This window comes from Pituophis catenifer, unplaced genomic scaffold (assembly GCF_029215685.1).
Source record: "Pituophis catenifer annectens isolate HBS135680 unplaced genomic scaffold, rPitCat1.0.hap2 SCAF_16, whole genome shotgun sequence".
In the NCBI taxonomy this organism is placed as follows: Eukaryota; Metazoa; Chordata; class Lepidosauria; order Squamata; family Colubridae; genus Pituophis; species Pituophis catenifer.
Genome location: NW_027256896.1, coordinates 18,965,434 through 18,989,326, shown reverse-complemented (window position 1 = coordinate 18,989,326; position 23,893 = coordinate 18,965,434). Strand labels below are relative to the sequence as shown.

Sequence of the window (23,893 nt, the reverse complement as noted above, 5' to 3'; positions counted from 1 at the left end):
CTGGAGAATTCTCAATTCCTGTATAAATATTTCTGAATCTCTGAATCATTTTCCCTTGGAGGGCAGCTCGATTAGCCTTCCATTTAAAAGAGGTCGGCACACTGATTGCCTGTCTCCACTCAACTCTGAAAATACCCCTATATATAGATTATTTTTTTTGGCCTTATGATGTTCTTTACGTGTTTAGCGATGTTTTGACTCCTGTTTTATTCCAACTTTCTATTCTTCATGTCTTAATGGCCTTTAAAACTCCTTTTGCATTTATTGCTGTCTTGCTCCTACAGCCCGGGGGCATTCATTCATTTCTCCTTGAACACTTTCCATTTACCTCTTATCGATTTTCCCTTGTTTGAGTTCCCCTGGTCTTGTAGAAGTTTCCCATCCCAGTGTTTTTCCAAGGAAGCCACTGGAACTCAAGTGCCTTTTGAAGGCTGATTTCTTAAACTATGGTTTTTGACCAATTTGGAGACTTCAATGGCAGATTTTCATATTTCACCGACAATTTCTTTTCGCCGGCTCCAGGCTCAGATTGACTTAAATGTAGAATTGACAAAGGCTATTTCAGTTATTTTTCATGCTTTGAAATTGGCTTATTTTTTCCCCCGACTATATTTCTAGAGCCAAACAAAATCTTAATGGGGGCCAGTAAATTGTTATATCTGTTATATTTCTATTACTTGAAAAAAATTATTAAAAAATCCTGCAATTTTGCTTTTCAGCAAATGACCCAAAGTTTAAAAGCTATTCCATGGTGTTTCTTTTTTGGAGCAGAAAGATCGAGATGAGGAGTTTAAAATCTGGGATAACCTAATCTGCTAACTTTCCTGGTGTTTAGATGAAGTTCCTTCTGCATTAGTGGCATAATAATAATAATAATAATAATAATAATAATAATAATAATAATAATGTGTTTTCAGAAACAAAACCTGTGATGAACATTTTCCAAACATTTCTCACTGAATTACAGAGTTAATTTTACAATTTGGGGAGTCAAATCTGTGTTTTCCTACCAAACATCAACCTTGAAGAAATCAGATTGTACAGATTGTACAGTCCTCAACTTACGACCACAATTGAGGCCAACATTTCTGTTTCTAAGTGAGACATTTGTTCAGTGAGTTTTGCCCCATTTTACAATCTTTCTTACCACCGTTGTTAAGTGAATCACAGCAGTTGTTAAGTTAGTAACATGGTTGTTAAGTGAACTTGTCTTCCCCATTGACTTTGCTTGTCAGAAGGTCGCAAAAGGTGATCATATGACCTTGGACAGTGCAACCATCATAAATACAAGTCAGTTGCCAGTTGATCATCTGACCGTGGGGATGCCACAGCGGTCATAAATGTGAAAAACGTCCATAAGTCACTTTTTTCAGTGCCGTTGTAACTTCAAACAGTCACTAAAATGAACAGTTGTAAGCCAAGATGTCAACTCGCAAAGCATTCCTGGCCTGCTCTCGAGTTGCCATAGGCAAGGGAGATGGGAAACCGACGAAGCAGTATGGCAGCCAAAGACAGGAGCACATTCCAGACATATCTTTCTCAAGGCTGTCTCCCAGGGTTACCCACAGTGGCCAGAGGGGAGTGATCTCTACAACCCGCAAAATTGCTCCATTGGTGAATGTGATTGATGACACACCCTGGGGGAAGGTCAGAAACAGGGTCATGTTTGGGGCCATAAATTATGTGGGGTCAAAGTTGGCTTAGCTCCTAATAAATAACTGGATTTCTTTTGAAGTTTGGCTGGAGGCTCATGATTTAACCCTGACGCGAGGACTACCTGTAATTTTTCCAATGAAATTTCCAGGCCTCTTTAGCTGGCTTCTTCCTTCCTCTTTTTCTGAGGAACATTTTGGGACTTCTGCACCAAGAGCAGTTAGATTGAGAAAGACAACTCACGCTAGACTTCAGACAAAGTCTACTTCCTCAGATCTGACTTATCAAGGATTCACGATGTGTAACCTGGGCAGGCGGTGTAGCATTTTGAATGGATAAATCTAAAGATATTACCGCCTGGTTTTCTCTTTTTCTCTCTGAAGTTCCCCTACAGTTCCCCAAAGTTCCTAGTTAATGTTCTCTGAAGATTAAACTTGTTTAATGCAAATATCTAACAGCACCACCTGGTTGCTAATACTCCTATTAGTGTTTCGCAGATTTTCAGGGGACTTCGTTGCTCTTCCTTAAGCTAACCGTAAGTTTCTTATGCAAATGGGTAGCTTCGAGTTGCCCAAATAATATTGATGAGAAAGGTATCTAATAGGTTGATCCACTCACGGAGGGATTGTCACCAGCTTCTTGTTCATCAAATGCATTTGCATTTATTTAAGCCCGGTGCCTAAGCTGAAGAGCAGAGGATGACATTTTTAATGGATTTCAGCTTAAGCCAGAATTGTCACATTATTTGCGACAACTTGTATGTAACTAAGTGCATCAGCTGAAGTTTAAACACAGAGCTGGGATTATAATTTTGAAACTCATCTAGTGTTGCGATCCAATGAAAAGCATATCCGAGCTTTTGAGGGGTTTTTTCTTTCAGTCTTTGCCGAGCCTTTGATTTGATTTGATTTGATTTGATTTTATCATCCATGCACACCCATAGACGAGCAATTATCTTGCAGCTTAACAGTTTTAGTTCTAGCTTACAGCTCTGGCACCCTGGTGAAGCCACGTGCTTAGATGCCCAATTTACAGTGCTGGCTTTGAAAAAAATATATGCATGGCCCCCACCAATGGACCCCATCACTTATCTGTGTCCTGTTGTGACCTAGGCCCAAGTAGTTATTACCAGACACAACCAGTCCTAAACAAACATATTTTATTAGAACAGCTGATAAGATGATTCATTCTCATCTTAGTCCAAATTAATTCCAAAACAAGTTCTTCAGAAACAGTCCTTCGGCCTTATCACCAACCTTGGTCTTCTTTGGCACCCTGCCAAAGGCTTTTCTTGGCAAAACCCCAGGAAGTTCAGAAGCAAGAGACACCGACAAGAAACAAATGTGTCAACATTGCTTTCCTACAAAGATCCCAAGAGCTGTTGCTGCTCTTTTAAACCTTCTGGGAAAGGCCAATCATCTCCTGGCCTTACTCCCGAGTCGTCCTTTTTGCTTCAGCTGCTCTTGCCTTCTGGCAGCTCTTCTCATGCATGCACTAGGAACAGGCTCCTCCTGTTCCTCTGCCTCTCTACTGTCAGCCTCTGGAGGCTCTGGAGTCTGCGCATCACTCCTAGATGACCCTGGCCCCATCTCTGCCTCTGAGACAGAGCCTTCATCTGGGCCTTCCCCAGACTCCAGGACTGTCCCATGGTCCTCCCCAGCCTCCTCACTGTCTGACTCCACTGCCAGGTCCGCAGGCTGCTGGTGGACCACAACGTGTCCTCACGGTCACCTGAATAGCACAAATGGACGTGGAACCTTCTGGGAACTGCTGCAGATAAATCTCCAAGTGGTTTCAATGACTCTCTAAAAGGATGCAAATGACCAGCTCTGTCTGCAAAAAGTATAAATCCTTCCATTCCCCACCATCCAGTCAGAGCTGAAGAAGCTTCTTGGACGAGAAGTGAAATGTCTTCAAAGAAAAACCAGAGAGTCCAGTTGCCTCTTGAAAAAGCACCTTTGGGACAATTGTGACCTGGATGACTGAGAATCTCCGTAAACATCCTTCTGCTGGTTTCCATCCATGGTCTTACTGTCTTGCTTCCATTCTCCCTTGTAATATATAATGAGGGATGTGGTGGCTCAGTGGCTAAGACGCTGAGTTTGCCGATCGAAAGTTCGGCAGTTCATCCGTTTGAATCCCTAGTGCCACATAACGGGGTGAGCTCCCATGACTTATCCCAGCTTCTGCCAACCTAGCAGTTCGAAAGCAGGTAAAAAATGCAAATAGGAAAATAGGGACCACATTTGGTGGGAAGGTAACAGCGTACCATGCGCCTTTGGCATTGAGTCATGCTGGCTACATGACCACGGAGACGTCTTCGGGCAGCGCTGGCTCTTCGGCTTTGAAACGGAGATGAGCACCGCCCCCTAGAGTCGAGAACGACTAGCACATATGTGCGAGGGGAACCTTTAATTACCTTTTATTACCTTTTAATATATAATTATATAGTTGAATGGAGATCTGGAGACCATCCCAACTGAAGCAGAGATCAAAAGTTGCTCTGGAGGTCATTTTATTTCCAATCGTTTCTCTACTTTTTAAGGAAAATTGTCCCAGCAAAGCAGCAATGAAACAGAATTTTTCTTCAGAATCTCTTCATCCCCATCAAAATTTTCCTGCTTGGTATGACAATTAGTCTCCGAAAGCATAAAAAAAAAAAAAAAGAGCCAAGAAATGTTTTTTTTTAAAAAAAAAAAAAGAATGAAAGAAAAAAGAACAAAAAAGCATGACAAACATTTGGATTAGATTTATTATGTTTATCTTGCTTTTTCTTTCCCTGGGACTTGGGAAGCAGCCTATAGAATTAAAAGAACACTAGCACAATTAAAAGCCAGACAATGCACAATAATTAGAAAAGGAAGCAATTGGAATCACAGCATATTTAAAAACAAGAGCGTAAAAACCCCAAGTAGCTGACGCAAAAGTCGCACGCATCAGGAGGGCAGAGAATTCACAACAGTCAAACTGAAAATATCTCCCAGCTCAGAATGTGTGGGGGTATGCGAGCATAGAAATTTTCAATAAATTTCTGAACGCTGAAAGAAGAAATGCAGGTTATAATTAGTATAATTAGTAGGCAAGCTTGCAGGAAAGAGGTAGACGGATTATGGAGGCACCGTGTAATAAAATGTGGCCTTTGCAAATCACTCTTCCTATTATGTGTCTGGCCATCAGCAAGCAGGGAAAAAAACAATTTTTATATTTTTACGACATTTTTTGGAACCAGTAAGAATACTACCGCTTGGAAGACCTATCTTCATTTCCTAATGGAAAGGGGATAGTGAATAATTAACCAGTGGAACAGCTTGCCACCAGAAGTTGTAGGTTCTCCATCACTGGAGGTTTTTAAGAAGCGACTGGACAGGCACTTTGTTGTGGCCCCGCCCTCCGAGCCTATCTCATCGGAGGAAGAAGGCTCCGAACATGAAGGAGAGGAGTCGGCCAGGCCTCCCTCTCCAGGCCCCTCCCCTCTGGCACTGCCTCAAGTGCCGGCCGAGGAAGAGGAGATTAGCCAGGAGCCAGGTGTCTCCGATGAGAGCGAGGGAGGCGATCTGTCGTTCCTGGATCCACGTCAACGAAGGCGTGATAAACGGTTGCAGCAGTTAAGGAGGCGTGCCAGGGATTATAACTGAGTCACTGGACCACACCCCAGAGACTATATAAGAGAGGGTGGTGGCCATTTAAGACTCTGTGACGGACAAAAACTAACTCTGGCTAGTCACTTGAACAACGCTTAAAGCTGCCGAAAGGTTTCTTGTTTGGAACTGGACTATTTATAAAACGTGTGTATTTCTGTTTATCTGGTGAAGGGATATTCCGTTTATTGAAGTAAAAGCACTTGGCAGCCGGTGCTCGTATTGCTGCCAAGTTTCTGATAACAACCTGTGTGCATGCCAAGTGCTTTCTTAACCCTCGGCTGGCTGTGTTTGTGTGTGTGTGGAGACGGGGACAGAACACACTTGTCCAAAATGATGTAGGGTCTCCTGCTTGAGGAGGGGGGCTGGATTAGAAGACCTCCAATGCCCTTTTGTTATTCTGATAGGTAAAGGTTCCCCTCACACATAGGTGCTAGTCGTTCCTGACTCTAGGGGGCGGTGCTCATCTCCGTTTCAAAGCCGAAGAGCCAGCGCTGTCCGAAGACGTCTCCGTGGTTCTGTGGCTGGCATGACTCAATGCCAAAGGCATTTAGAAGCAGGCAATCTGGAGCAGATTCACTTCCAGTCAGCCACACTTTGTCAAAATCATCTGCGTAGACTTCTCTGTACTGTGCCATGTTGGCAGAGCACATCGATATGCTCCAGGAAGGTGAAACGGCTCCAGTACCTCATTCTAAAAAATGAAGTGTGACATTTCAGAGATTTCATGGCGGATTATCACTCAGAAGTCATTTTCCAGCGATTTCCCAGATAATGTACTTGAATCAGACTTACACAAAGGGGGAAAGGCGTTACAAAGTCAGCTGATCCATCCTAAAAAGAAGCCAATTCAATTGTTTTCCTTTAAGCTAAATAAAAAATCGGGATGGGCTAATCGTCTCGACATTTTCCCTTCCTTAAAAGACCAGTTGAGCTAACTCAACCGCAACAATAACGTTATTTATTTGGATCTAGGCACGTATGTATCTTCGTAAGGGTGCGTTCATCCTTTGTCTCCCTCTGAATTCAGGGTACCAGATTGCTTACCGTCTGGCATCCAGCAGCCCCAACAAGTTCACCACGGTGGAAGTCGGCTCTTCAGTTCAACAGTTTGCAGCTACCGATCTCATCCCTGAATCCGCGTATATTTTCCGAGCTTCTGCCAAGACCCGCCAAGGTTGGGGTGAGCCCTTGGAAGCGACTGTGATCACTACGGAAAAGAGAGGTAAGTTAGGAACAAAACTTCAAGCTTATCAAAGAGAGATCCAACCTAGAATTAAAGAGAAATTTCCTGACCGTGACAACAATTAAATCAGGCTTGCTTCCAGAAGTTCTGGGTGCTCCATCACTGGAGGTTTTCAAGGAGAGAGTGGACAGTCATTTGTCTGGAATGGTATACAGCAGAGGTCTTCAAGCTTGGCAGCTTTAAGACTTGTGGACTTCAACTTCCAGAATTCTCCAGCCAGCATAGCTTGTTGAAATCCACAAGTCTTAAAGTTGCCAAGTTTGAAGACCACTGGTATAGAGTCTCCTGCTTAAACAGGGGGTTGGACTAGAAGACCTCCAAGGTCCCTTTGACCTCTGTTGTACTGTATTCTCCTTTCTCCCCAGTATCCAAGATGGTGAGCTTTCTGGTCTTTGGCTTCTTGCGTTGACACAAGAGTTTGATCTTTACAGTGGTCCATTTCCCACCAACGCCCTGTCCTTTAAAACAAATGAAGATAGCCTGTGTTATCGCTCTAGAAAGAAAATGAGCCAACGGCAAACATAGCTTGTGCTTTTTATCTTGGGTTGTTGTGTCCAAATTAGATGTCATTGAGGAACAATGGGCCTTGCGGAATGAGGTTCCTCAGGGAAGATGGACAAATGGGGAAATAAAGAGCAAAACAATATTGCAGAGCTTATTTTCACTGTGTGTCAGATTCCTCATGGGAATGAATAGGAGCTAATTCTTCAGAGGTTTCTCCCAGAAGCAGGATTATATCTACTCGGGCGAAATGAGAAATTATCTACCTTATTGTGAAAATACCTATCATTTCTAGGTGAAATGCTAACATATATTTCTGGTCCATGTACGATATGCCGTACGCTACATAAATCTACTCGGCGTCCAGCATCTCTGAGCAGCTTCAAAATCTAGCCCCCAAAAATGACCTTTGAACATTGTGTGGGTGTCACCAAGGTTCTGGAACATGTCCATCGTAACTCCAGAGCACCCAGCACAACCTCAATAATTTATTATAATGCCCTAGAACTGCCTTCTCCAAGGTTTATGCTCCTGGTTATTAGACCGCAACACCCAAAATTAATAAGGATGGCTAGTATATTTTCACTCATCCATGTACACCAATGCACATCCACATGCAATTTACACCTCAACTACTTTTCCGTGGACATATTCAACAGTGGTGGGTTATTTATTTATTTATTTTATTTATTTATTAAATTTTTATACCGCCCCCTCTCCCGAAGGACTCGGGGCGGTGAACAGCCAAGATTAAAAACACACAATACAAATATTAAAATGCATTAAAACAGAATTAAATTATCTTAGGCTTCTCCAATTTAAAACCCCGTTACCCATAAAATTCACCAATTAAAAAAATTTTAACCCAGCCCGGCTTGCTGAAACAGAAAAGTCTTCAGGGCCCGGCGGAAGGTCCGGAGATCCGGGATTAGTCGTATCCCTGGGGGCAGCTCATTCCAGAGGGCGGGTGCCCCCACAGAGAAGGCTCTTCCCCGGGGGGTCGCCAGCCGACATTGCCTGACAGACGGCACCCTGAGGAGACCCTCTCTGTGGGAGCGTGTTGGCCGGTGGGAGGTTATCGGAGGCAGAAGGTGGTCTCGTAAATAACTGGGTCCTAAGCCATGGAGCGCTTTGAAGATGAGAACCAACACCTTGAAGCGCACTCGGAAGACCACTGGAAGCCAATGCAGCTCGCGCAGGAGAGGTGTCACGTGGGAGTGCCATGCCGCCCCCATAAGTACCCGCGCGGCTGCATTCTGCACCAGTTGGAGCCTCCGAGTGCTCCTCAAGGGGAGCCCCATGTAGAGAGCATTACAGTAGTCAAGGCGGGAAGTAACGAGGGCATGAGTGACCGTGCATAGGGAGTCCCGATCCAGAAAGGGGCGCAACTGGCGTATCAGGCGAACCTGATAGAAAGCCCCCCTGGCCACGGCCGTCAAATGCTCTTCTAAGGACAGCCGTGCGTCCAGGAGGACACCCAAGTTACGCACCCTCTCCGTGGGGGCCAATGTCTCGCCCCCAATAGTCAGCGATGGCACCAGCTGACTATATCGGGACGCCGGCAGCCACAGCCACTCAGTCTTGGAGGGATTGAGTCGGAGCCTGTTCCGCCCCATCCAGACCCGCACCGCCTCCAGGCACCGGGACATCACTTCAAGGGCATCGTTGGGTTGGTCTGGGGTGGAGATGTACAGCTGGGTGTCATCAGCGTACAGATGGCACTGCACCCCAAAACCACGGATGATCTCGCCCAGCGGCTTCACATAAATGTTGAACAGGAGAGGCGAGAGGACCGACCCTTGTGGCACCCCACAAACCAAGTGCCTTGAGGTCGACCTCTGCCCTCCAGCCAACACAGACTGCGACCTGTCGGAGAGATAGGAGGAGAACCACCGTAAAACAGTGCCTCCCACTCCCAACCCCTCCAACCGGCGCAGCATGATACCATGGTCGATGGTATCAAAAGCCGCTGAGAGGTCTAATAGGACCAGAACAGAGGAGCAACCTCTGTCCCGAGCCCTCCAGAGATCATCAACCAACGCGACCAATGCCGTTTCCGTGCTGTACCCGGGCCTGAAGCCGGACTGGAATGGATCTAGATAGACGGTTTCCTCCAGGTACTGCGGGAGCTGTCGCGCAACCACACTCTCAACAACCTTCGCCAGGAAGCGAAGGTTGGAAACTGGACGATAGTTTGCTAAAACAGCTGGGTCCAGAGAGGGCTTCTTGAGGAGGGGCCTCACCACCGCCTCTTTCAAGGCGGAAGGCAAGAACCCCTCGCTCAAGGAAGCATTTATAATCCTCTGGAGCCAGCCTCGTGTAACCTCCCGGGTAGCCAGCACCAACCAGGAGGGACACGGGTCCAATAAACATGTGGTTGCGTTCAACCTCCCCAGCATCCTGTCCACGTCCTCGGGAGTCACAGGGTCAAACTCATCCCAGATAACCGTCTCAAGACAGACCTCGGACAACCCGCCTGTACCTACCCAGTCGGAGTCCAAGCCTTCCCGAATTGCCCCCGGTCCAGACCGGTTTGCAAGAACCGGTAGTAAAACTGGTGGGAGGCCCCGCCCAGCGTCCCGGATGTCATCATCAGCGATCTGCGCATGCTTGCGCGATCCCGTTGCGAACCAGTAGTAAAGGTAAGTAGAACCTATCTCTGATGTTCAACCTACTCTCCATTAACTAGTAAAATCTGGGATCAAGGGGAGTTAAAACTTCCGTGAATGTAAAAATGGCCTTCTAGAAAACTCTACAATGCACCTACTATCCCGTTCCTATCTCTGCCCTCCTTGATGTCATTTCAAGCTCCCTCATCCAGTCCTAGCAAACTCCAAGGCTGCTCCTTGGATGCTTATTGTTGAACGCCGAAGATTTCCGATGCTCGTGTCATAAATTGTTCACTTACAACATACAAGGAGCAGATGGAGCCTGTGCCTGCTCACAAATAACACTGACAGCCTTGGCCAAAACAAGTATAACGCTGTAAATCATCATTTAAGTTGGATCCAACTTAAGCTGGATTCCCAGCCTCTGCAACTCTATCTGCCCAAACCTGCCAATCACTAATGGACCTCAACGGAAAGTCCTTCCTCTGGCAACTGTATGGAAGGAAGTTGGTGTTGCCTTCTTCCAGGATGTTTTGTTGACTTCCCAATATATCCCCAGATCTTGGAATGATCTCGTGGTCACCATTCAACTGTTAACAAGGTCCTATCCTACTTCCTTTCCAAGTTCATCACACGTCTGTCTGATTCCACTGAACTGGGGTGCAAAAACAGACAAGGCTCCTGCACTTTATAGGTTCTGTAGAAAACTTCGTATCACACCTGCTGAAATTACCTGTTCCGTGCGGTTATTATCCGTGCAAAACTCTTCTCTCTCTCCCCCACGCCATTCTTCCGTTATTCTGTCTTTTTTTGCTGGAAAAGTGTCTTAGCATTCATTATATATATATATATATATATATATATACTTTTTATGAAAACTAAAATTTACCTTCCTCCCAATATACATTCTCCCACAGATGAGAAGCAAGAATACTGCTTGGAGAATGAGTGGGTTTTTTTTTTCTCTCTCTCTTCCTGGCCATAATAAAACTATAATGTGGCAAAGAAAACTGCAGGAATGTAATCCTCAGAAGTCAAGCTTGACTTGAGAGCAACTTCACCGCTTTATGTGGGAGATACCACTTGGCATTTAATAGTTGCATCCCATAATTTCCTTTTCTCTGCTGTTGCCAGAAGAACAAGTCTTATCATTGTCTGGAGTACTTTGAGACTTAACGGAAAAACCTTTTTCTTTCTCCCTTAACACTTGGCTGCAAAGTTGAGGGTACTTTCCTTTGGAGTGACTGGCAGTTCAGCCACCGCCATCCACGTTCCCATGGTTAGATGCAACAGTGTCATACTACACTTATGCTCTAGTATAGCATATCCTGCAACCCCACTCCCTTCTAGCACTGGTGATGTTACCTAGTTTGGGTAATGAAATGTTTGGGTAATGAAAGCAAGCAAGCTCAGAGAGCACAAAGGACCCCACAGTTCCCCCTCCTCCTCCTCCTCCTCCTCCTCCTCCTCCTCCTCCTCCTCCTCCTCCTCCTCCTCCTCCTCCTCCTCCTCTTACTCTCTCCTCTCACAAACCCCACTCCTTTCTAGCACTGATGATGCTACCCAGTTAGGGTAATGAAACATCTTCAAGCAAGCAAGCAAGCTCAGAGAGCATCAAAGACCTCCATAGTCATTATCCTCTTCCTCCTCCTCCTCCTCCTCCCTCTCACAAACCCAACTCCCTTCTAGCACTGATGATGTTACCTAGTTGGGTCATGAAACATCTGCAAGAAACATCTGCAAGCAAGCTCAGAGAGCATCAAAGACCCCCATAGTCGTCGTCGTCCTCCTCCTCCTCCTCCTCCTCCTCCTCCTCCTCCTCCTCCTCCTCCGCCTCCTCCTCCTCCTCTCTCACAAACCGCACTCCCTTCTAGAACTGGTGATGTTACCCAATTAGGGTCATGAAACATCTGCAAGAAAACAAGCAAGCTCAGAGAGCATCAAAGACCCCCATAGTCCTTGTCCTCCTCCTCCTTGTCCTCCTCCTCCTCCTCCACCTCCTCTTCTTCCGCCTCCTCCTCCTCCTCCTCTCCGCTCTCACAAACCCAACTCCCTTCTAGCACTGGTGTTGTTACCCAGTTAAGTTCACAAAACATCTGGGAGAAAACCAGCAATTTCAGAGAGCACCAAGGAGCCCTCATGTCAACCCTGAGCTACAAATATTCTCTTGTATTCGTACAGCCATAAAGACACTGCTTTGACCTCCTCATAGAGGCTTTCTGGTTCCTTGCGCCTGGCATTCCGTCTCTTTCCTCCTGAGGATTTCAAAGGTTTCCCTTGAAGCCAGGCAGCTTCCGAGCTCCACCCACGTCCTCTAGCGTTTCAACGATTGCAAGAGCAACTGATTTTCCCACCCAGATACAGGGCAGACAGATTATCTTGCTCGTCAGTGTTCCATCATTCACTGTCTGCTTGGAAATTGTTTTCCCGGATGGCAGGTGGATGGATGACTTCTCAACTCGTGGTCCTCGCCTTCCTGATTCTTGACGGACTTGGCAATAAACATTCGTGCTTTGGGGGCCCTTCTGATTGAATTGCTAATCTAGGGGAGGCTGTCCTTGAGGAGGAGTTGGAAGGACAGATTTGTGCAGACTGGCTGCCATTTCCACTAGAATTGCTGGACCGGTTCAGCCAATCGTATAATAAAGAACGGTTCTGTTTACTTCTGGTCTTAATTAAATTGGCCAGCTCTTCCTCGAGGTGGGTTAGGATCAAAGTATTTTTTTTCTCAGCCCTGCCTTGCCACGTCTCACATCTTCAGCTGACATTTTATGTTCCTTCCTCATTCCAAATGTGCTATGCAATTATACAGGAGATTTGCTTTAAGAGGACGCCTGTTTCAAGTGTCCTCGCTACCCACCGAGGTACGCCAGGAGTCTAAATTACAATCTTCAGGGATTTTCACTTCAGGTTTATTTTCTGATCCCTGCATTTTATTTGCATGTCGGCCGGAAGAATCCTGGGAGTTGAACTCCACAGTTGATAAAGTTGGTAAATACAGGTGTTCCTCGATTTATGGCCCAAAATTTCTGTTGCTGAGCAAGGCAATGGTTTAGTGAGTGGTGGCCTTTCTTTTTCCCCGCCAAGGTTGTTAAGTGAATCACGTGGTCATTAAAGAAATCTGGCTTTCCCCGTTGATTTTGTCAGAAGTTAGCTGGGAAATGATGGTGCAGGTCATAATACATGCCAGTTGCCCAAATTTTGCCCATGTGACCATGGGGATGCTGCAATAATCTTTTAAATATGAAAACCGTTCGTAAGTCTCTTTTTTCAGTGCTGTTGTAGCTTCGAATGGCCACTAAACACATGATTGCAAGTCGGGGGCTATCTATACTTCTGTTGTGACCCAGTAGGTAGTATTAGACACAAACGGTTCCAAAACAAACAGATGTTATTAGAACACCTGAGAATTAACTCATTCTCAGCATAGTCCAAACTAAATTAAAACAAATTCTTCATAACACAAATTCTTCAGTCTAATCGCCAACCTTGGTATAATTAGGCAAACTGCCAAAGGCTTCTCTTGGCAAAAGTTCAGAAGCAGAAGACGCCAACAAGAGATAAGTGCAGCAAGACAAGAACAAGTCTATCAACATTGTTTTCCGACAAAGAGCCCAAGAGCCGTTGCTGGTCTTTTAAGCCTTGTGGGAGGGGCCAATCATCTCTTGGCCTTACTCCCAAGTCGTCCTCTTTGCTTTAGCTGCTCTTGCCTTCTGGCAGCTCTTCTCATGCGTGCACTAGGAACAGGCTCCTCCTGTTCCTCTGCCTCTCTGCTATCTGCCTCTGGAGGCTCCGGAGTCCGCACATCACTCCCTGATGGCCCTGGCCCCATCTCTGCCTCTGATGCAGGCCTTCCCCAGCCTCCAGGACTGGCCCATGTTCTTCCTCAGCCTCCTCGCTGTCCGACTCCGCTGCCAGCTCCGCAGGTTGCTGGCGGACCACAACACCTGCTATCAGGTCTTCCTTTTCACCATCCACTGTGGCGTCCAATTATTCAATCTGCTACAAATACAAGTTGGCTCCTAGGTCGTGTATAGATTGCAGCAGGGGTGAAATGCTACCGGTTCGCTCCAGTTCCCGAACTTCCAGTACGCCCGTTTTTCCACCCTTCCTGAGCCTCCGCACATGCCCTGCACTTACCTACATCCAAAATGGTCCACGTGGGGACTCCTGGGAGAGGCAGGCCGGGGTGGGCAGGGCCAGCCAGGAGTGGGATTTGGGGGTTCTCTGAACTGCACAGAATCATAGCTAGAGGTTTTCCCGAACCTCTGTGAACCCCCAGCAGCCCCACCCCTGGTCCTAATCCCAACATCATCTCATGCAACTCAGGTTGATGTCAGGTTGTTGACACCAAGAGGACTCTTGTTGATGTACGGTTGATCATCCTGCTGGCACCATCAACCCCTACCGAGTGCTAAACCACGCCGCGTCTTACAGCGAATGTTTTCAGAAGGGCAGAGGGACGGAAGAGAGAAAAGCCAAAACACAAGCTGTTCTTTGTAGAAAACTGTCAGAGGTTCAGGCAGCCAGGAGTAGATATTTACCGAAACAGGTGCTGATGGAATTGAATCAAATTAGATTCTCAATTTGATTCAAATTAATTCAAAGACAAGCCACTGTGGCATCCCTAATCAATGCCTGCTTTGTTGCATGCCACACATTTTAATCAGAATCAATAGTGTCCATGATAAACAATTAAATAATTATTCCTCACCGTGTTGATTTTCTCCGACCGAAATTGATGGGTGAGGAGAGATAGGGCCAAGTTCTCGGCTGATACATTACTGATGGTCACCTTTCTCCTTGGCATTAAGCAACGCCTGGCGCCAGAGATTCCTTTGAATAAATCAGCCAGTGTGCTCTCAGCCATCATAAGAATGCCAGGAAAACTTATCTCCCTGCTCCTTCCTTCCTTCCTAGATACAAAGGAAAACATACGCACCCAATGTTTTATGTCGCAAAAGTGAAGAACAGAATTATAATCAGGACCAAACAAACACAGAACTAGGCCATGTTATTTTTTTTTCTTCTTCTCTAACACTCATGAACTGTGGGGGCCTTGGTACTCCCTCAACTTGGTTGTTTTCTTGCAGATGTTTTGTAACCCAACTAGGTGATGTCATCAGTGCTAGAAGGGAGTGAGGGGATGGGGAGGAGAAAGGAGGAAGAGAAGAAGGATTTCCTTTGAATATTTGTAGCTCAGGGTTGAACTATGGGGTCCTTGATGCTCTCTGAGCTTGGTTGTTTTCTTCCAGATGTTTCATGACCCAGTTAGGTAACATCATCAGTGCTAGAAGGGAGTGGGGATGTGGGGAGGAGGAGGAGGAGGAGGAGGAGGAGGAGGAGGAGGAGGAGGAGGAGGAGGAGGAGGAGGAGGAACTGTTGGGTCCTTGATGCTCTCTAAGCTTGATTGTTTTCTTGCAGACATTTCATTACCCAATTAGGAAACATCATCAGTGCTAGACTGCTTCTGAAGTTCTTCCATTCATGACTCCACATTTCTGCTAGTTCTCAATTTCTCAGAAAGGTCATAATTGTTCCGTGATTTGTTTTTCAGAACGACCATCCCCTCCCAAGGAATTAAAGGTCCCTCAGTCCGAAGTCACATCCCGGAGTCTCCATCTGCACTGGGTCCCTGGAAGCGACGGTTCTTCTCCCATCCGTTACTTTACCATTCAGTTGAAAGAGCTCCCAAATGGAGACTGGAAAACCTACTCTTCATCTGTCAATCACAAAGCTACCTCCTGCTTGATTGACAGGTAAGTCTCATATTAAATACTTCCATCAGGAGATGACAAAAAAATGCAAACCATATCTTCTCACCGCAAAGCCGCAAAAAGGAATCCCTTTGACAGGTAAGTGGTATGACTTTTTTTGGTAGCAAAATTCAAAATTCTTGATCAAAAATTCATTGATCAAGATTTGATCAATTCATGATCAAATCGACAAATCTCCAAGCTCGACTGAAGAGTCCTGAGACCCCAAATCTCCCTCTTAATCCGTAAAGAGCAAAGTTCCACAATTTTTTTTTAGCTTTTTTTCATTGTTACGAAGGCGATTTAATAATGCGTTCCCCTGATATACTTCCAATAAATTAATAAAAAAGATGAAAAGGGACGGACGACAACAACAACAACAACGAAAGGAATCAGGTGATTAAACTGCTTCCCCAGCGGAGAGGAACAATCTCGGAATAATTAATATCAGGGTGTGATGCTATTTATCAGCAGTGTCGGCTCCCGCATTGAACAGGAAGTAATAAAAAGGCCTTCGACTAGAAAAAGAACGCTACTAATTAACAGTGCTGGAATTAGCTATCGAATGAGCTTGTGGAACCACTATTTAATTCAAAAAAGCTGGTTGCACAACAGCAAGGTGTAAAAGCGTCATGCTGGAACTCCTCCCACCCCCAATAATGAAAGAATGGCTGCAACGTAGAAATACGTCAGAATAGGATAGAATAGAATTCTTTATTGGTGCAGATGACAGACTCAATAATCCCTCTGTAGAACTGGATCAGCAGCTCCTTGGGCAGTTAGAGTATTCCGAGTTGGCACAGAAAGAACGTTCTTTGTTGTGCTTTTTTGATGATGTTTTTGATGTTAACTGAACTGCAGTGGTTCACTTAACAACTGTCGCAAAATGGGGCCAAACTCCCTTAACCATCTTGCTTAGCGATGGATATTTTAGGCTCTATCAAGGATCGCCTGTAGTCATCCTTTCCTTCACCAGGTTTGCAAGAAGCGATGTCGGACCGAGAACTAAATCACAGTTCTCAGTTTCTGCTGTCTGGCAAATCTCTGAAAGAACGCCACATTTTAATCGCAGACATGTTAATTTCCATTTGTTAATTAGCAAGACTCTCGTTCTTTTTCTCAGCCGCTATCCAGCTAGGCAGGAATTCTTCACTCCCTTTTTTTGGCAGGAAGTTCCTGACATTCATTCCTAGGCACGTTCTGGGTTTCTGCCTCTGTGTTTAAATCTGATTTTCAGATTAAATGAGGGCGGTTTTATCCATCTTCCCCTAGTGAGGAAGGAAGAGATCACATTGCCTGTCTAAATAGCATTATCCAGCCTTGGTTAGATTGGGCTTGGAATTAAAATTCTCCCCACAATTGCTTCTCAAGCCGCCCTGTGCTTGCAAAAGAGACTTCCCAGTTAATCTACTTCTCAAGGTGCCGAAGGAAGTTTTAACTGCTGGTGAGTTGCTGTTGAAAAAGATTGAGGAATGCGAGGAAGCTTTGGGGCATTACATTAAAAGTGTTGCTTGTGTTTTTTTTTTAAAGAAATTTCAGTGGTAGAGGGTAGAGTAGAGTAGAGTAGAGTAGAGTAGAGTAGAATAGAATAGAATAGAATAGAATAGAATAGAATAGAATAGAATAGAATAGAATAGAATAGAATAGAATAGAATAGAATAGAATAGAATTCTTTAATGGCCAAGTGTGATTGGACACACAAGGAATTTGTCTTTGGTGCATATGCTCTCAGTGTACATAAAAGGAAGAATCGTTTATCAGTTTGGCACGCACTGCGTTTGTGCATGCAGTGTGTGTTTGGTGCACAGCACACATGCGCCCACACACAGTGCACAGTTGGCACGCACTCCACATGTACATGTACAGCAGGTTAATTTGTTCTGACCCAGACCCAAGTAGGTATTATCAGACGCAATCAGTTCAAAACAAACAGACTTTATTAGAACATTAACTCATTCTCAGCGTAGTCCAAACTAATTCAAAACAAATTCTTCATAACACAAATTCTTCAGCCTTATCACCAACCTTGGTCTAATTAGGCAACCTGCCAAAGGCTTTTCTTGCCAAAAGTTCAGAAGCAGGAGACGCCGACAAGAAATAAACGCAGCAAGACAAGAAACAAATCTATCAACGTTGTTTTCCGACAAAGAGCCTAAGAGCCGTTGCTGGTCTGTTTTAAGCCTTATGGCAGAGGCCAATCATCTCTTGGCCTTACTCCCGAGTTGTCCTTTTTGCTTCAGCTGCTCTTGCCTTCTGGCAGCTCTTTGCATGCGTGCACTAGGAACAGGCTCCTCCTGTTCCTCTGCCTCTCTGCTGTCTGACTCTGGAGGCTCCGGAGTCCGCACATCACTCCCCGATGGCCCTGGCCCCATCTCTGCCTCTGACGCAGAGCCCTCGTCTGGGCCTTTCCCAACCTCCAGGACTGTCCCATGTTCTTCCTCAGCCTCCTCACTGTCCGACTCTGCTGTCAGCTGTGCAGGCTGCTGGTGGACCACAACATAATTGGAGATGCCAATCACTAAATCTCCATGTCTGACCCAGGCCTTCTCCAAGACCATAGAGATTCTTGAATTCTTCTGTTTTAGAGTCTTTTCTGATCGAAAGATTCCATCGTAAGAACGATGTGATGGCCTTAACTCAATGGGTTGAGCCCCCTAGCACCAGGCAACTTGGTTTTCCACATCTGTCTTCAAGCAGCTATACCTTTACAATGGGGGCCTACCTTTCCCCACAGCTACCTGTATATCTCTTGTTGCAGTTTGTATTGATCTTTATATACCCAAGAACTGTCTCTCCAGCCTTGAGTTTTCTGGACGTGTGGGATTGCAACTCCCAAAAGTAATTGTGTCTGATTGGGAATATTTATTTTTAGAGATTCTGCAGAAAGATTCCATTAGCTCTAAATCATGCCAAGCTGAATGTCTTTAAGATCTTGTCTAAAGAGACTTCAATTTCATTATTTAAAGCCCTGAGCATTGTCTACTCAATCAAGGATGTTTGTTTGACATTAAAATTTTTCATCTTTAAGCACTCAGAGTTGTTTCCTGCATGTAAACAGCTATCCCAACCCCTCTGGGCAATCCTCCCATATCCTCCATACAGTGCAATAGAATTAAATGTAGTGGTTGATTAATCGATTAGTCTTACACTCGTATCAAAGAAAATGAAGGCAAAATATAGGATCTAATTCCAGGGTAAAATAGATAAAAGAAATTGCAGCAATAAAATACAGAAGTGCAAGTACAAAGAATCGGCATTTAGGCCACTCTCGTCTCCTTTTCTGTATTTTTTTTTCTTTTTCTTGTCTCACCCTTAAAATCTGGGGACTCTAAGGGTGACCTCCCATCCAACTTGCATGACTGGGAAAATTTTGGAATTTGGGGTTGAAGAGCATGAATCTTTCGGTTGTTCAGAGAGAGTGAGATTGCCCAAGATTCCTCCGGGGTTGAAAAAAAAAATGTACCGGTTTGAAATTGGTCTACCTTACTACTGCCTTGCTGTTCATTCAGCTCCAACAGGTTTGGAGGTGAGCATCTGGATACGTACCATCGTAGGCTGACAACTCAGAAACATGTGAGCATCCAAAAGGGATAGCTTACTCTTAAGAGCTGATTTTCATCCCTCATGTTCTCTCCTTAGCCCATTTTGGACTGCTTCATAAGCTGTAGCCCAGTAGTGGGATTCAAAAATTTTTACTACCGGTTCTGTGGATGTGGCTTGGTGGGTGTGTCATGGCTTGGTGGGCGTGGCTTGGTGGGCGTGGCAGGGGAAGGATACTGTAAAATCTCCATTCCCTCCCCACTCCAGGGGAAAGATACTGCCAAATCCCCATTCCCTCCCCACTCCAGGAGAAGGATATTGCAAAATCTCCATTCCCTCCCCACTTCAGGGGAAGGATACTGCCAAATCCCCATTCCCTCCCCACTCCAGGGGAAGGTTACTGCCAAATCCCCATTCCCTCCCCACTCCAGGAGAAGGATACTGCCAAATCCCCATTCCCTCCCCACTCCAGGGGAAGGTTACTGCCAAATCCCCATTTCCTCCTGATTAGCTGGGACTCGGGAAACAGAGAATAGATGGGGGCGGGACCAGTCAGAGGTGGCATTTATAGGTTCTCCGAACTACTCAAAATTTCCGCTACTGGTTTTCCAGAACTGGTCAGAACCTGCTGAATACCACGTCTGCTGTATCCCTTTGGGCCTATGTCTGTTTTGAGAAGTGTTGAGCTAAAGGTGTCCTCCTTGTCACTCAGTCCTTTTCTGTATGGCCAACCTCTCTGGTAACTCCATCTGGGGTTCTTGCTTCCTCTTGTCTATTGGCCTCAATTTTTGTTTCCCTTTCTTTACATTTTCCATTGGGTACGGTAGTGTTTTATCAAGAAGTAGATGAAGTGTGTTAGAAACGTATCCCAAAGATTCCTTGTTGTTCTTTTTCATGTCTATGTTCCATCTTCAAATAGGAGTGAGCCAGCAGATGGTTCCTCAAGATGAGTACCATTTTCTTGGGTGATCACCTCTATTACAGATTTAGCAACTGTATGCATTGTTGCTAATAATCCCCTCATTTCATCTAGCCTTTTTAGAGCACCCCACTTGTTCAGTATCTGTCAAACAACTGAAACGGTTAAATTTATCTCTAAGGGTTCTTGAGAAAACTGACTTGCCATGAGAAGTGCAGATTTCTCAGGCTGCCTCTTCTCAAGGACAACAGTGATAGAACCTCCTTGCCTTTACCTACTTTCATGTTGCTGCTATTAATCGTCAAAGCAAAAACACTCTTATTGTCAAGATTAACGAGCTAAACTCCTTCTGTGTGAAGCACATGTTGTGGGAAGATTTCACACTTGGTCAATAAATGCTTCATTTCACAACACACCGACTGGTAGTAAGATGTTAGAAGGATTTGTTTAGAGGGTCTCCTGGATTGTGAAGCTCTGGAGTGTGCAGCAGCTGCCAAAAAAGCCAACACAGTTCTAGGCTGCATAAACAGAGGGATTTCACCCCTGGGGTTTCCTGCCCAAGCAGGGGGTTGGACTAGAAGACCTCCAAGGTCCCTTCCAACTCTGTTATTCTATTCTGTAGAGAAACATCCTAACCAGTAGTGGGTTTCAACATTTTTTACTACCGGTTCTATGGGTGTGGCTTGGTGAGCGTGGCATGGCTTGGTGGGCATGACTTGGTGGGCGTGGCAGGGGAAGGATACTGTAAAATCTCCATTCCCACCCCACTCCAGGGGAAGGTTACTGCAAAATCCCCATTTCCTCCCGATCAGCTGGGACTCGGGAGGCAGAGAATAGATAGGGGCGGGGCCAGTCAGAATTTTTACTACCGGTTCTCCGAACAACTCAAAATTTCCGCTACAGGTTCTCCAGAACTGGTCAGAACCTGCTGGAACCCACCTCTGATTCCAAGCACCATTTCCACAAGAGGCTTCCAAACATACAGTTTTGCTCTAAAAACTTTTCTTTTCCATCAAGCAGGGCTGGCGTGAACCCCCCCCCCTTTCTTAGCTTTTTAAATTGTCAATGGGTTTTAGTTTGAATGTTTTAAATTTTGGGCCCACGTCATGTAATTCTTTTAAAAATTTTAAATTTTGTATTGGTATGTGTTTTAGTTCTGGCTGTGCACCGCCCTGAGTCCACTAGGAGAAGGGCAGTATACAAATTGAATAAAATGAATGAATGAATGAATGAATGAATGAATGAATAGATAAATAAATAAATAAATGAAGCACAAAGTCTCATCTTTGGGGTTCCTCACTGATGCAACTGCCTAATATCAAGCCAAGCTGAGTCCGTATATAGCATTTGTCCAACATAGACCTTCACCAAGCAATGCCCTCTGCTGCTCCTCAGTCCCAGCATCTTACCTCCCCATGTTTTAATCTTCTGTCTCCGGTACTTGTATCTGGATTGCTTAGTTGAGTCTGCTGGTTGGCTGACTTTCACCGCTTATAATTAGCTCAGCCTATTGCGAGCAACTCTGAACTCCTGCAGACCTTGTTAGTCACACCGAAGGAAGGCTCCTGCTGGTTGCCCTAGAAGCTCATATCAATTCGCCTCAGCTGGAAGTCCGACTTTGAATATCTTAACGTCACCGAGAGTGCAGGGATCCTGCAGGGAATCCCCTGTCTCTGTCAGAGTTAAATAAGCCGCATGCCTACTTCTTGGAGATGCACCCAGGATGAGAGAGCATTGCCTAGTAGATTAACCAAGGTGGATCTCATTTCCATTTATCCCTCTGTCATTCAGCCCGCTCTTGCATAAATCCACTGATATCTCCCACCTAGGAAACCAGAGGCAGATAATCTTTGATCACTGTAAAAGGTGTCACTTAGATGCGCCGAGAAAAAGGAGTCGGGAAGAGTAAAATCTTCTACGTCCTTGTACGCTTCATTTGAATTTTCCTGTTACTGCTTTCATCCCCTAACCGGGTAATTCTGGACTACATTATAATATTAATGAGTGGCCTTACAGGAATACATTCAGTAGGCTTTATTTTTAAGGTTGAAAATTTTTTTAAAAAAATCTTGTGAAACCTGTCCTTATCTCAAACAAGCTCTTAGGTACTTTGGCGTTGGAAGCAGAAGCAAAGAGAGAGAGAGAGAGAGAGAGAGAGAGAGAGAGAGAGAGAGAGAGAGAGAGAGAGAGAGAGAGAGAGAGATTACAATATTAACATAGTAATAATAAATTATCGCTCTTTAATTAGCTGCTCACAATGCCCTCTTATAAACTAATTCTTTCGCTCACTAAATAGATTCGGAGAGAGAGCAGCTAAGTGAGCTTAAATCCAAAAGTGGCCATACCAAAAAAAAAAAAAAATCTTGGTGTCTTTTCTGTCTTCGGGTCTACAACTTCCATGAATTCCAACTGAAGTGGCATCAGAAGTGGGATTCACATAATTTACCTATTGGTTCGCCCAGGACCGAAAATGTGAGGGAATGTACCTGCGGCCTTTGCGCGTGCACCTGGCCTCAAAAATGTGTCTAAATAGGACAGCACAGGGCGGGGGGGGAACGGCAGGCCCACCCGCGAATTTCCACTACCGGTTCACACAAACTGGCTTTATACCACCTCTGGGTGGCATCATTAGCACTTCTGGACAGGGGTGAAATGTAAAATGTGTTACTACCGGTTCTGTGGGCGTGGCTTGGTGGGAGGGGTAATGTGACTGGGTGGGCGTGGCCAACTTTGTTTTTTTTAAAAAAAAACTTTTCAAAGCATTTTTTCTCATGCTTTGAAAAGCCTCTGGCGATCAGGCAACTCAGCTGGGATCATCAGAGAGGCATTTTAAAAAATGCCTCTCTGGCGATCAGGCAACTCAGCTGGGATTGTCAGAGACTTTTCAAAGCATTTTTTTTTTGCCACCTCTTCGGCCAAGAGGTTGCAGAAAAAAATGCTTTGAAAAGCCTCTGATGATCCCAGCTGAGCCACGCGATCATCAGAGGCTTTTTTTTTTTTAACTTTTACAAGCATTTTTTCATCGGAAGAGGTTGTAGAAAAAATGCTTTTAAAAGTAAAAAAAAAAAGCCTCTGATGATCGTGCGACTCAGCTGGGCATGATGGGGGGCGCAGGGATTTTTGCTACTGGTTCTCTGAACCACCCGCCACCATCGCTACCGGATCAGGCGATCCAGTCCGAACCGGGAGCATTTCAGCCCTGCTTTTGGGAGTTGTAATCCAGAATATTTGGATGGTGCCATGCTGCCTTCCCCATAGATTATGACAAGCATGACAACACGAGGCAAATGTTGACTAATTTTTTTTAAAAAAAAATTTTGGTCCACCCCTTGCAGGTTGAACCCCTTTACCTCTTACAAGCTCCGCCTGAAAGCCACCAACGATGTCGGAGACAGCAATTTTGGTGCCGAGACGGAGGCAGTCACTACACTGCAAGATGGTAAGGGCCACAACAGCCGGCCAACGTCTTTTTTGGGGTGCCTCTTACACCATCATTCAAGATGGTGATGGACTTTGGGCGCTATCTAACAAAATGAAATTCAGTGGTGCGAAACGTAAGGTTCTACATTTAGGCAAGAAAAACAAAATGCACAGGTATACAGTATATGTGGTACCTTGCTCAATAGTGGTGACTGGAAGAGAGATCTTGAGTGCGTAGACCAGGGTTCCTCAACCTTGGGAACTTTAAGATGGGTGGACTTCAACTCCCAGAATTCCCCAGCCAGTTGGGGAGTTGAAGTCCACCCATCTTAAAATTGCCAATGTAAAAAAAAAACACTGGCATAGACACACATTTCCCTGAATAGTCCAAAGCTTCTGGACCTCCCATGGTAGGAGTGATCCTCCTCTGTCATTCATCTATAGAGTTGTGTGGCCAAGTAACACATTTGTCATCTTCATATCTGGTGTAGTTGTTTTTTTTCTTTCTAGTTCCAGATGAACCACCAAATTCCGTGTCTGTGACCCCATACACAACGTCCTCTGTTCTAGTACAGTGGCAGGTGAGTAGAAAAGTAGCCCTGAAGCCTGAG

At 45.2% G+C, this 23,893-nt stretch overlaps 1 protein-coding gene across 2 annotated transcripts in view; it reads left to right on the top strand.

Moving 5' to 3' along the window:
• Window positions 1-23,893, top strand: part of SDK1 (sidekick cell adhesion molecule 1) — a 426,731-nt gene that overhangs the window by 347,649 nt on the left and 55,189 nt on the right. For both annotated transcript variants that reach the window (XM_070955387.1, XM_070955388.1), the window contains 4 exons: window positions 6,322-6,516; window positions 15,205-15,406; window positions 23,198-23,301; window positions 23,793-23,863. In XM_070955387.1, coding sequence (XP_070811488.1) covers window positions 6,322-6,516; window positions 15,205-15,406; window positions 23,198-23,301; window positions 23,793-23,863 — 572 coding nt within the window. The remainder of the gene's footprint in view (window positions 1-6,321; window positions 6,517-15,204; window positions 15,407-23,197; window positions 23,302-23,792; window positions 23,864-23,893) is intronic.